Genomic DNA, 13,038 nt, shown 5'->3' on the forward strand with positions numbered 1-13,038 from the left:
GTTATACGTAGCAGTAGATATTTTATGTTATATCCCTTACTTAAGATTGTTGTATTGAGAGTGTACACAAGGAGAAAAAGAATAGTTTTACTACGAAAAACGTTTGCCATGAAATAGTTCATTTTCCTTGCTGACGTCTCGCATAGTCCATTTTTTCCCTAGGGAAAAAGTGAACTATACGTTTTTGACCCCGCCCCCTACTCGATTCGCGAGCTGTGCGGCGCGATGCGAGCAGAGCGCTGCTCAGCCCAACGGTACTCTCTACTGCATGCCACGGGAAACTTTCGGCGAGCTGCACTAACCAGGTGCGCTCGCTGAACAGACGATCAATACGGCAAGGCTTATTGTTTTCTCAACTTCTCAACGATTGTTCCATCATCGACTTATTAAAAATCGTTTTGCTTTAAAAGTCGGGTATCAACGAAGAATATCGTATGAAGAATACATATGAGTGGAAGGGATATAAAACAAATATACAATGACCCTTTCTCGGAACTGGCTAAAACTATTTGCACTCAGGAACATCACATAGTACTATTCTCCCTCGGGCCGATGGCCCTCGGGAGAATAGTACTATATGATGTTCCTTCGATGCAAATAGTTTTATCCAGATCCTCGAGTGTCATTGTATATTTGTATACTATTTGCTTATTCTCGATTTGAAGCAGCGAAGTTCCCTGGCTAAGGTCAAAGAGACGCCAAGCATACTCGGTAATATTTTGTCACAGCTGAGCGAGAGTTGAGTGAGCTGAGCTAGCTTGCATTGTATTGTGGTTATAGTGCGACTTAAGCTGGCGCTATTCATTTTAACCCCTCAAAGTCCCGTTTCGCGCCAGCTTATTTTTTCTTTCCCGTTTGCTTTTCATAAGATACCATGTACACCACGCACGAGAGAGACGGCACGAAGCCGTAAAAACAACTGGAAAAAATGCCAATTTCTTTGTTTCTTGAACCTTCTTGTAATCCCGTATCCAAAATTCATGCTAAGACATCGAATGCTAGACAAATTCTGAAAGTGATTGTGAGTTTGTGATGCAAGAAATGTAAATGTTTCTTCCTCCTACGGCGGGAAAGACACAGATCATTATTTGATAAGATGTACTGGTACCGTATCGTAGTTTGCAATGTACAAGAACAGCAGTGCTGTGTGTGTGCACTGTGAGGTGAGTGAGTGTGTAAGTGGCCAATATTGTCGGGACCTTTCTTTCTTGCTAACATTTGTTGATGAATTTATCAAGAACAGCAGATTTCTGCATACCGGTAATCTCTTTGGATACTTTGAAATCTTTAGCTTCAGTTTTGTTTCTTCGTACCTCAAATATGCATGTAAATGTGAGAAGGATTTTAATTTTTTTTTTTTTTTTTTTTTTTTTAGTCCAAATTTGGGGGTGCGGTTAATCCACAGGTGCGGTTTATAGTCCGTTACTTACGGTAATCATGAAAATTAATGCTAACGATGAATTGCTAATCTTTGTGTTACAGGACCCAGGTTGCTGAATTAACAATGTTATTATCCATCATCTTCCTTACAGTCACACTGTCAACATGTTAACCTTGCCATTACCCAAAGCCTTAGTACTACAACTCATCCCAGAGCCAGAGGGAGCGACAGGAGGATCGTCTAGTTACCATGGTTACAGTATGGATCTCATCGCAGCTATCCTCAAATTCCTTGAGAAGAGAATAGAAAAGGTAAGTAGCCCCTTTGTAAAAACTTAAGTAGGGACAGTCCCTATTTTGGGGATAGGAAAATAAGGTTTTCACCCTTAATGACCCTTGTCCCTATTTTTGTGAAAGTTTGTCCACAGGGATGTGTAGAAAAGTTAGCAATGTCACTACATGTATCTTTCATTTTGTTTGTGATCATCTGTCACAGTTTATAGACTTGCAATGTTGCTAGGTTTGCAGATAAAATAAGTCAAATTCTGGGCCCCATCTTACAAAGAGTTACGATTGATCCAATCAAAATTAACTCTATGGAAATCCATTAGTGTCATACTTTTTTCTATAGGAAATTTGCTCAATGTCCTTTGAAAACAAAGAGAAGAATACTGAATTGACAACATAACAGTGAATGTATGAATATACATAATTTCTAGAAAATATTTTGAACAAAGATTTATTTTAGATGTTGACGTCACTGGCTTTCCATAGTTCAGATTGATCAGATCAATCACAACTCTTTGTAAGACGGGCCCCTGTTCTAAGGGTTGAATCTGTAAACAAATTTGAGTAAAGAAACAAATATCTCCATTGTTTTAATTTAAAAAAAATGCATTGTTGGCAATCTAGAGTTTAAGATTCTTTTATAGTTTGAATGCCTCCTTGTAATTCAGGTTTTCCTTTCCAAGAATTCAAAACATGTTTTTTATCCCATTTTTGTGATATCATCATTCAGAAGGAGGTTATGTATTCTCTTCAGCAAAATAATTAATGAAATAAATATGTAAAATAGTAGGGGATATTACAATTACAGACAAATTTAATGACTGTTTAGACCTATTAACCTCAAGTATCATATCAAAATTGACTTTATCAGTTGTCTTGAACAACAATCCTCTCTTTGAAATTTTTATTTTACAGTGCACTGCTAAAGATGGAAGACAGTTTTCTCTTGTGGAGCAACTCAATCCTGCAATTAGCGCCCTCTGTGTTCTGTCCAGATGCAATCGCTATATCAGAAAACATTTGAAAGAACAGGTAATAAATGTGAAACACCTTTGGTATTGATTGGTAAATTACCACTATGAAAGAACAAATGAAAATGATAATGTGTATAATGATAAATGAAAGTTTATAGTTAGTAACTGGAAGTGAAATTTCTATCTTTCCCATTTGATCCACTATGAAGTAATCCTATCAGTTATTATAAGTTAAAGGAGAATGAAACCTTTGGAACAAGATAGCTTGTGTGAAAACAGAAAAATCAAAGAACAGATCAACGAAAGTTTGAGAAAAATCTGACAAATAATGAATATTGCGATCACTAATGCCATGGAGATCCTCAAATCGGCAATGCGACAAAGAGATGTGATGTCACTTGTGAACAACTCTCCCCATTACTTTAGTATATATTTCACTTAAATTGCCTCTTTTATCACATCTATCAGTAGATCACGTGTTCTTTCTATAGGAGGGCATGTAATACATATTTTTAAAGAATACATCATGTATAAAGAGTTTGTATCACCAAAAGAAAAAGCAGAAAGAGACATTTTGAGGGTATTTTATAGTCCATCAAAGGGAAAGTTGTTCACATGTGACATCACACATCCTTGTCGCATTGCCAATGGGAGGATCTCCATAGCATTAGTGATTGCAATATTCAAATGCTCATAACTTTCTCATTATTTGTCAGATTTTTCTCAAACTTTCTTTGTTCTTATTCTTTGATTTTTCTGTTTTGACACAAGCCTACTTGTTCCAAAGGTTTCATTCCCCTTTAATGAAGTCATTGTTAGTCCTCATTCAAAAGGGTATTCGAGAATAGTCCACCTCGTTGTGTTTTGATCATATTGTCTCGTTCTTAGCATTATTATATAGTGATAACTGTGATTTAGTGGAACTTGTATATAAAGACCATTCAAGGGAGACAAGAATAGCAGTCTTAATGAACAGGTGTTTTTTTATGAACTGGTTCCTGTAAATTAGTGTAATACATGTTTAAATGCAGAAATCTATCCATGGGGAAACAGTTTGTGGTCTGTATAGCCAGGTGGGTGTTTCATAAAGCTGTTCGTAAGTAAAGAATGACGGGTGATCCTTTCTTACGCGCTAATAATCATCAATGATCATTTAATGGTGAATATCATTCACCACAAGAAAGGATCATAAGTCATTCTTAAAGTCACTCTTAAGTTACGAACAGCTTCATGAAACTGCCCCTAGGTGTCCTTTTATATGTGTGGATGCTACTGCAGGTTTGACTGAAAGTTTATTGTATGTATTTGATTCCAGGTCTTGCCCCCATTAAGAGATGCATCCAACTTACCTGAAGAAGGGGATACACTAAGAAACAAGTGAGTCAGTGTCGGTGTAAATGCTGGTGTTGGTGTTAATGCTGGTGGTGGGTGTTGGCGTTAATGCAGGTGTTGGGTGTTGGTGTTGATGTAGCTTTTATCTAGTCGGAGGCTGCAGCTAATCTCTTTGCTTTTAGCTTTTTTTTGCTATAACGACAGTTGTTTGGTAGCAGTTTTTTGTATGCAAATCCTGCACCGAATCCTGGTTGATAACAACTAAAGCAAGATGGAAGTGTATACTATAGGCGGTGGCTTCTTTGCAGTCAGTGTTTTTTGTCTTCTGAATCAAACGTATCGTTTATGTGTAGTAAAAATAATGAAATGATAAAAATGTATATGATAGAAGAAGAAGATGAAGGAGAATGAAAAAAAATGAGAAGAAAAAGAAGACAGAAAGAAGCGACATACTTCATTCTATATCTACAGAAAACCCATTGATTCAATTTCTATGGTATCTTGAATTTTGTAGATTGGTGAGATTAATGACAAATCCATCGACTGAAATCAAGGAATCCGTGGCTGATTTCATCTTCATTCTCTGCAAAGAATCAGGTAAATATATTACATCTTTTTCTGATGTTTTGCTTCAATTTTGAATTCAATTATTTATCATTGCAGGCACAAGTTAATTTAAGTCCTTTGAGATTTTTGTGCCCTCTTATTGTTCCCATATGTGCTTTAATGTAGAAATATTTCTGAATGGAAAAGGGACCTTCCTCTGGAAACATCAAAATTTGAAGCCTGTAAATTATATGTCCTCATGTAAATATATTTTTCTTTTCTATATAGTGTCAATAAATAACATTTTTAAATTGACTTGAGTTAAATAATTTCACCTTGAGTACTCTATTCATTATCATCCATAGCTATCATCATCATCATCATCATTTTGAAATAATTTACATGCCCATCATCCCTCCTCAGCACATGCCCATACCAACTTACCCTATTCCCCTTTGGAAATTATTGTTATCATGTATTATTATTTTATTTATTGTTACTATTTGCAGTTACAAGATTGGTGAAGTATACTGGCTACGGGAATGCTGCCGGGATGCTTGCAAGGCGGGGTCTGCTGCAAGGAGGGAGGGGGAACACTGATTACAGCGATAGCGACGGTGACGATGACAGCGATACGGAAGAATACCGGGAAGTTCGGGACAGGTAAGAAAAATCAAAATAATTTTTCTGTGAGAAGAATTACAGGAAGTGCATTGTATTAATAATAAACACAGCATTTACTGTAGTTTGTGCCATCTGTCTAATGAACTTTTTAGAGGCGCATAACTTTTATGTCTGACTTCAGAACCGTATTGAAAGATGTCAAAATTTGATATTAAACATTACATGAGACTTGGAAAAAAAACTTCATGGACCTTCATGACCAAAGCTATTTTCAATGCAGGCCTATGATGTGAAGTATGGGATAGTAGAGCTGCCAAGTAGTACTGATTTTCCGTATTTAGTACTGAAAAATGAGAACAATACTGATGGTTTCATGCAAAATACTGATTTCTTACGTTTTGGGTTTAGGTGTTTCACTATGGGATTTCTTTAAACATACTGATTTCCTCACCAAAATACAGATATTCAGCTTTTAAAATACTGAAATGTTCTTGATCAGGTTGACAAATCTGGGATAGGGGATTAATTTAGACTGTGGGCTTCTGTTTCATATCAAATTTAGTGAGAAATGAAAAGTGTAGTCACCCAGGTGCGTAGCCGGGGGGGGGGGGGGGGGTGGGGGGCAGTTGCCCCCCCAAAAAACATCCCCAAAAAGAAAAAAAAGAAGGGGAAAAAGAGAAGAAAAAAGGAAAAGCATAGGAAGGAAAGGGAAGAAAGGTAGCTTTGTGGGTTTTTCTTTTTATTCTTTATTTTTTTCTCAAAAGAGAAACACCTCCACTCTTGCTCTAAATTTATATATATGAATTTTGCTTCCGTGCGCGGTTAAATAACAATATTACAGTTCTCCTTTGTTTCCCTAACCTGCTATGTGTTTGAAATGTTCAAATGTATACATTAGGGCATGGAATTAGAGTAATAGGCCGAAGTATATGAAGTTATCTTTTTTTCACATTGATCGCGCAACTTCTGGTCAGGTCGACTCCGGGCGGGTAAAATCTTGATATTAATTTCTGCCGTCACCTCCATATAGGCAACTTCTCCCGCTTTTTCAGCTCATTACTGAACAACCATAATTTGGGGGCAAATAGGTTCCTAATTTAAAAAGAGGAAGGTATAAATTTTGTGTCGTATTAAATAAAAAACAGTACAATGTTTCTTTTTATCAAATTCTATTCAACTTCATGTCATTTCCCTGGACATTCATCCCCTGTCCTGTTTCGCGCCCTCAGTTTGAAATTTTGAATTACACTTAAGTTTCTTTATCATTCAAAATGAAGCGCTTCAGGATAGGTCAAAGAAATTATACATCATCCTTTTTGTATAATATATAATGTCAATAAATCACAGAAGTTTTAACTTTTTGCGCACTATTTTCCTTGTAATGAAGTTCAATAATCTTAGAAAATCAATTGAATCAGAGCCGATGGGGTATTAGAGATATCTGCATTTGATGAAACGTCCGCCCTTTGAAATTTCAGAGTTTCATTGCTCTGGGCGGGGAGGAATATCTTCCTCCCGGCATATACCCTTCTTCTCCTCTGTTTGGCGAGTTAAAGATATGAACTGTCGCTAAATTGTTTGTAATCAAATCTGATCTTTCCAAGGGAAGCATTCAATATAACTTATAGAATACCCTTATCTCGGGACCCTTTTCTTTAGAAAAAACTTGATGAAACGCTTTAGCTTCCGCGCTTTGCGCGGAGTAATTATTATTTTAATTTTCTCCATTTTATCCCTTTTTGTGCGTTCACAATTACTTTTAAAAACAAGGTTCAAAATCACAATATAGTCAACTGAATTGGAGCTGATATAGGTACTAGAGACAAGAGAGACGGCTCCTTTTCATTTTAATTTTTGAAACACCGAAAGCTTTGCACCCACCCCCTAGGGAGCGTGCTTCGCGCGCTCTGTAAGTGTTGGCACGCTTCGCGTGCATTTACCGCCCCCTCCAAAATGAAATCCTGGCTACGCGGTTGTAGTCACCTCAATGAGATATGTAAAGTGTAGTCTTATCCCGGGGTGGCCACTTCCATTGAACAGTGGATACCATGCGCGACCATGGGGTCTCGAAAAGCACCCTAAATACGTATTTTCCATATTCTGAAAATGCACCCCTTAACAAGTATTGGCGTCTGAAACCCTACCCTTAACAAGAACTGGAAACAAAACAATACTCTTGGCAAGTATTCCCTGAAATAAACCCCTAAACAAGTACAGCGATATTTTGTTATGTCACGGGTCCGTCAGTCGTCGGTTTTACCTTTACACACCATTTGGTTTAGTTTAGTACGGCCCCACCTTCCACACCTCGCGCAAATCTGACTCTAAACACGTAGTGTTGGGGCAAAAAGGACGTCCTTTATAAAACATTTTAATTTTGTTTTATCATCCCCGCAAATTTGACCCTAATCACGTAGCTTTCCTAGCGAAATAGATACCCTTTTTTCATTATTTTTGTGTTTTTGACACCCTTATCACGTACGTACGTAACATGCCCTATCTTGAAAAAGACATCCTTTTTACGTGTTTTTTGGGTCGCGCATGGTATCCACTCGTCAATGTAAGTGGCCCCCCCCCCCCCCCCCCGGGAGTCTTATGCAACACAGGACATGATGAATAGGTGTAATTACATGAAGTGCAAGTATTATTTAGTAGATATTTGAAATTTTGTTAATGCTGTTGATTCTCAAATTCCATTCTCTTGCGGGATAAATCCAATTATTAATAAGAAATGAAAAATGTACGGTAGTTTAAATCTACAGTTGACTTGATGAACACATGTGCTTCCATGAAGTGCATGTTTCATCTAGTAGTTATTTGAAATTTTGATATTTGCATTTGCTACTCAAATTGCATCATGATGGCTCAGTGGAAGAGCATCCGCCTCGTGAATTGCAGGTCGTGGGTTTGATCCCCGGCCAAGTCATAGCAAAGACTTAGAAAAATGAAACCTTCTGCCTTCTTCCTAGGCACTCAGCATTTAGATTGGAGAAAGGTAATGATAACATGTTATGCAGGGCATACTGATAGAGCAGTTTTCTAACTGAAGTGGCTACCCTGGGTAAATAAAATGGTATGATTGTATTTGATCCTTTGCAGGATAAATCCGATAACAGGGAGAGTTGAGGAGGATAAACCAGACCCAATGGAAGGGATGTCAGAAGAACAAAAAGAATTCCATGCTAGAGAACTAGCAGCTATGATCACTAAGATGGCCAAGTGAGTTTGAACAGGAGGAGGATGAGGGTGGTGGTGGTGGTGGGAGGTCGTGATAATGGTGATGGTGGTGTTGGTGGTGGTGGTGGTGATGATGATGATGATGATGATGATGATGATGATGGTGATGACAATGGTGATGATGATGATGACGATGACAATGGTGATGATGATGATGACAATGATGACATGATGTTAGTGGTGCTGCTGGTGATATTGATATAGATTTTGTCGATGATAGCAAAATGACCAATTATACTGATAAAGAAATGAATACCTTACAGTACATTGATAATCAATTTAATTATTACATTAAGATGAAGATTTTATTTAGACAAAAATGGTGTATTACAAAATTATAATGCAATAAAACTGTACACCATCATGTATTTTACTTTAATAATGATTTCTAGGTTATGATGCTACATGTAGATTTAACAAAGTTAACGAGGCAACATCAAAATATTTGACTTTGTGTAAATCATAATGGTATTTGCATTCACCTGACCATGAATTAATTACATCATTTCCTTTTCTTATAATCACACAGCGAGGGCGTCATCACACCCATGGCCGTCGGACAAGACGGCCGCCTCGTCTCGATGACAGAAATCATGGGTCGCGCTCAAATCACCGAAATCCAGGAAAATGGCGATGGCGATTCTGACGTCGACTGATACGACCCTAAAGGTCAACCAAAACAAATATCTGCGCCCCTTCTCGATCAGTACCCGCACCCGAGTGGACCCAGTAGGACCAGCATAAGATGTGATGTGTAAAAATGCTTAGCTGAACAGGACCAAACTGGAAAGTTATGTGTATAGAGAGGGTACCAATATTTAGTTTATCACTTAGAGATATTAGAATGCCTCAAAGGTAATTAAGAGATGGCCACCACCCAAGAAAATTTTTTAACCATCATTGAACTTCAGTAACCCTCAGAGAGGAGTGGGCTCTTTTTTTAGATATTGAGGACTAGGGGGTGGGTATGTTGGCCTCCCTTAATGATCTCAGCCACACAAGTTACATTTAAGAAAAGAAGGCATCAAATCTTGCTTTGTTATCTCTGTACATTAGAATAAAATGGAGTGAAATGTCAAGGGGGAGGGCATTATGCAAAATGCCGCCCCCCTGTCCTCTAAGGGTTATTATTAAGTCATTATTTAAATACAGCTGCCCCCGATATACTTCTCTTTATTGATGCACAGAGAATATTGTACAACGCCTACTTAGCTTGTTGTACGCGAGCAAATGGGAGGCTGAATGTCAAACATTTGTATCGTTGCACACACGACGTACCGTCCAAAATGTACCGTTGCACGGCTTTAGGAGGTGACGTCATAATACGATTTAATTCATTGCGCTCAGTAAAAATGAAGGTGCAATACGCGTATAGCCTGCTGGCTAAATGCGCAATGCTGCCCAAGGTCATGTGCGCTTGTGGGATTTTGCTTTTCGCTTTTAATATTTTTGCTCCCTTTTCATAGATTACTGCAGGGAAACTCTTGTTTTGTTCATATTTTCGCTAGATTCCAAGGCGTTGTACAACACAAATAACGAATATTCTTATTCGTGCGATGGTGCGAGAACTCGCATTCGGCGAATGAAAGAGATGCTCTATTCAACTTGGCTAACGCCTCGTTGCATAGAGCATCTTTCTTTCACTTCATGCAAAATCTCGCACTCATGCCTATTCGCTATTTGTATATTGTTAATATTTTTATCACAGCCTACTCTTGTGATCAGACTTAAATTGAGATTTTTCACCAGAATTTTCCTACGACAACATAATAGTCAGTACCTGTATATGCACATAGTTGTCATATGTGTGATTTGTCTATGAACTTTGAAAGTATGTTGCACCAAAGGCATTGCAGCTTTTCTGAGGGACTTGCTCCAGTTCACCTATATTCCACTCAACCAAGGACAAGTACATAAACCTAGAGTTCATGATTTAAAGGGAAAATTCATCCTATTGGTTGGTTTTGATTAAATGTTCTGAAGGGGAGTGTTTCATCAATATTTCCGTCCGACAAGTTGTCAGATATGACAACTTTCCTTGATTATGATTGGCTGAGAAGCAATGTAATCGTGGTAACTGGATAAAATGGACTTGTTAGATAAAACGTCTGACAAGTCCTATCATGAAACACTCCCAGGGGGCTGTTTCATAAAGCTCTTCGTAAGTTTAGAGCGACTTTAAGAACGACTGGTGAACGTTTCCTATGCGCTAGATAATCATCATTGAACATTTAATGGTGAATATCATTTACCACAAAAAAGGATCCCCAGTCGTTCTTAAGGTCGATCTTGACTTACGAACAGCTTTATGAAACACCCACCAGGATTGAAGGAGTCAAGAAAAGAAAAAGCAGAAAATTAAAGAAACACAGTAGTTAAGGTTGAGGGGGCATGATAGCTCAGTCAGTAAAACGGAGGTTTTGTATTCCGGTACCCAGGTTCAATTCTCACTTGGTGCGCTAGTGCCCTTTGGTAAGGCATTTATCCTCACTACCAGGTCCCTCAGAAAGGAACGTTAGCTTTGGTTCTTTGGTTGCTTGCTTACAAGTATTCAGGTTTTCTAAGCCATCTTGTAAAAAAATCGCCAACTGCCAAGGTTTGGCAAAAGTGCATCAAAGAATTAAAACGATGATTCCATTCTGTATGATTAACAACACTGGTCATTTGATAAGCGATTTAGCATCAAATTCCCCATGCAACTGACTCCACTCTCTTTGTTAATCACATTTTTTACCCTGTATTATAGCAAAGCATTAACAATCTAGAACAAGTATGTTGATATTTTCCTTTTTCTTTTTCAAAGAGGTATGCATTTACCATAGTATATGTACATTGCTTTCTGTGAGTATTTATGATAGATTGGTGCAATATTTTTCACTTTAAGAACTTAAGAATTTCTTTTTTGTGAACTCTATGCATTGTCGTTTTACTAGCTTTCGCTTACTTGAAAATGTCTTCATTTAAAAAAGAAAGTAATATTTGCACTTTGTGAAGAATGTCAAAGTGTTTTATATTATTTCATGTCAGCTTGGTCAGTGGGAAAATATATTACATTGTTTTTTCCATGCATCTGATTTAGGAGGGTTTTTTTATTGTCTCTTTTCTAATTTGGTTTTAATATCAGGATAAACGTTTTAAGACATCCTTTTTTTTTTTGGGGGGGGGCTGTTTCTGAGTTGTATGATAATCAGTACAGAAAATAATTAGGTTAAAAACCAATGGTCAAATATCACTGAAAATCAGTGATCATTCAGTCTATTTAGTTTTTATTTCCAACTTTTGCATTCCGAATTTGTGATAATCATCAGAATTTGATGCATTTATTTCCCTGTCAGCTGACTCTAGAACCTTTTAATAATGTCTCCTTTTTTTGGAAGTGCAATTTTTTGTAATTCGATGAGATGAGGGGAGTTTTTAAGCCCCCTAACATGTGTACTAATAACCTTTCTCGTCCACTACACAAATATGGGACTCCTCAAGAGTTTTGATGTTCAGTCTCACTGTTCTCAAACAAGTGATATTTCGTACATGGTGACCTCATCCATCTTGTATCACCCAATTGACTTGTGTCGTGATTGTTCTCCTGATCCTCCTGGCTCGGCAATGGGTCACAGTCCACTCAAAATCACACCGTTAAATGTTAACTTTCTGCAGACTGGTACGGGGTCGATTGAATGTGATAATGCAAGGCTCCACAATAATTTTTTTTCTTGGTGGTCCAATTGGTCCACCAAAATCATCAATTTCATATTTTTGGTGGCCTGCAACACAAATTTAATGGCCCTAAAACAATAGAAAATATTTCAATTTATCCAAACTTTTGTAGCCCAATCGGGCCACCAAGTGTGGGCTTTTACAGAATTTTGGTAGCCCGACTCTCACTTTTAGTTGCCCCGGGCCACTGCTAATGTCGAGCCCTGGATAATTTCATTAGTGTACGAACTTGAGCTGTCATCTTGTTAACTGTACACATCCAGTTGACTTGAATTGTGTTCCTGTCCATGTGATTGGATCGACCGGATGTGTTATTACCAATATGTTTATCAACGCCTCAAAACGCCACAATTGTGCAGTATTATGTCTGGGAAATTTCTCATCAGGGTCTCAGATAATAATGTGATCGCATTTTGACCTATCACTGATTCAAAACTAGAGAACATGTAATATCATGTTAACATTCATCTCGCATGAATATGCTTCTTTTTTTTTTGCTCAAAATATATGTCGTTAAAATATGCTTGTAAAATAATACAACACTTTGTGACATTGGAAACAAAATCTGTGATGATTTTAAACCTCAAATCATGGTTCATGCATTTAGGCCTATTGCTGAATTATTGCAAACACATGTGTCAATAAAACGTTTTGCAACTCTATCCTATTATTTGCATTTGATTGCCTCATTTAATTCTCTTGAGTTTGTTACCTTCCCTGTTAACTTGATAGCAGAGAAGAAATTAATATTTTTTTCCAATTATTGTTTAGCTTGCCAACCGTAAATTGCTACGTAAACGCATGTGCTCATACTCTGAAGTCCGGTTTGATGTAGACCATGGTCTAACTCTGCGAAAACTATGAGAACCCACAAATATCCAAAGTATGTTAACATTGTTTCTTGTGTTGAATTTGCTCCTTCCTAATGCTTTAAAGTTTAGAT

At 37.5% G+C, this 13,038-nt stretch overlaps 1 protein-coding gene across 1 annotated transcript in view; it reads left to right on the top strand.

Annotated features, from left to right (window-relative positions):
* LOC129268115 (synembryn-A-like) overlaps nt 1-12,757 on the top strand; it is a 32,422-nt gene extending 19,665 nt beyond the window's left edge. Inside the window, exons 9-15 of the mRNA XM_064104946.1 lie at nt 1,533-1,692; nt 2,584-2,700; nt 3,958-4,019; nt 4,489-4,571; nt 5,030-5,183; nt 8,244-8,363; nt 8,911-12,757. Coding sequence (XP_063961016.1) covers nt 1,533-1,692; nt 2,584-2,700; nt 3,958-4,019; nt 4,489-4,571; nt 5,030-5,183; nt 8,244-8,363; nt 8,911-9,037 — 823 coding nt within the window. The 3' untranslated portion in view covers nt 9,038-12,757. The remainder of the gene's footprint in view (nt 1-1,532; nt 1,693-2,583; nt 2,701-3,957; nt 4,020-4,488; nt 4,572-5,029; nt 5,184-8,243; nt 8,364-8,910) is intronic.
* Nucleotides 12,758-13,038: the final 281 nt, after the last annotated feature.

Source organism: Lytechinus pictus, chromosome 9, assembly GCF_037042905.1.
Source record: "Lytechinus pictus isolate F3 Inbred chromosome 9, Lp3.0, whole genome shotgun sequence".
NCBI lineage: Eukaryota > Metazoa > Echinodermata > Echinoidea > Temnopleuroida > Toxopneustidae > Lytechinus > Lytechinus pictus.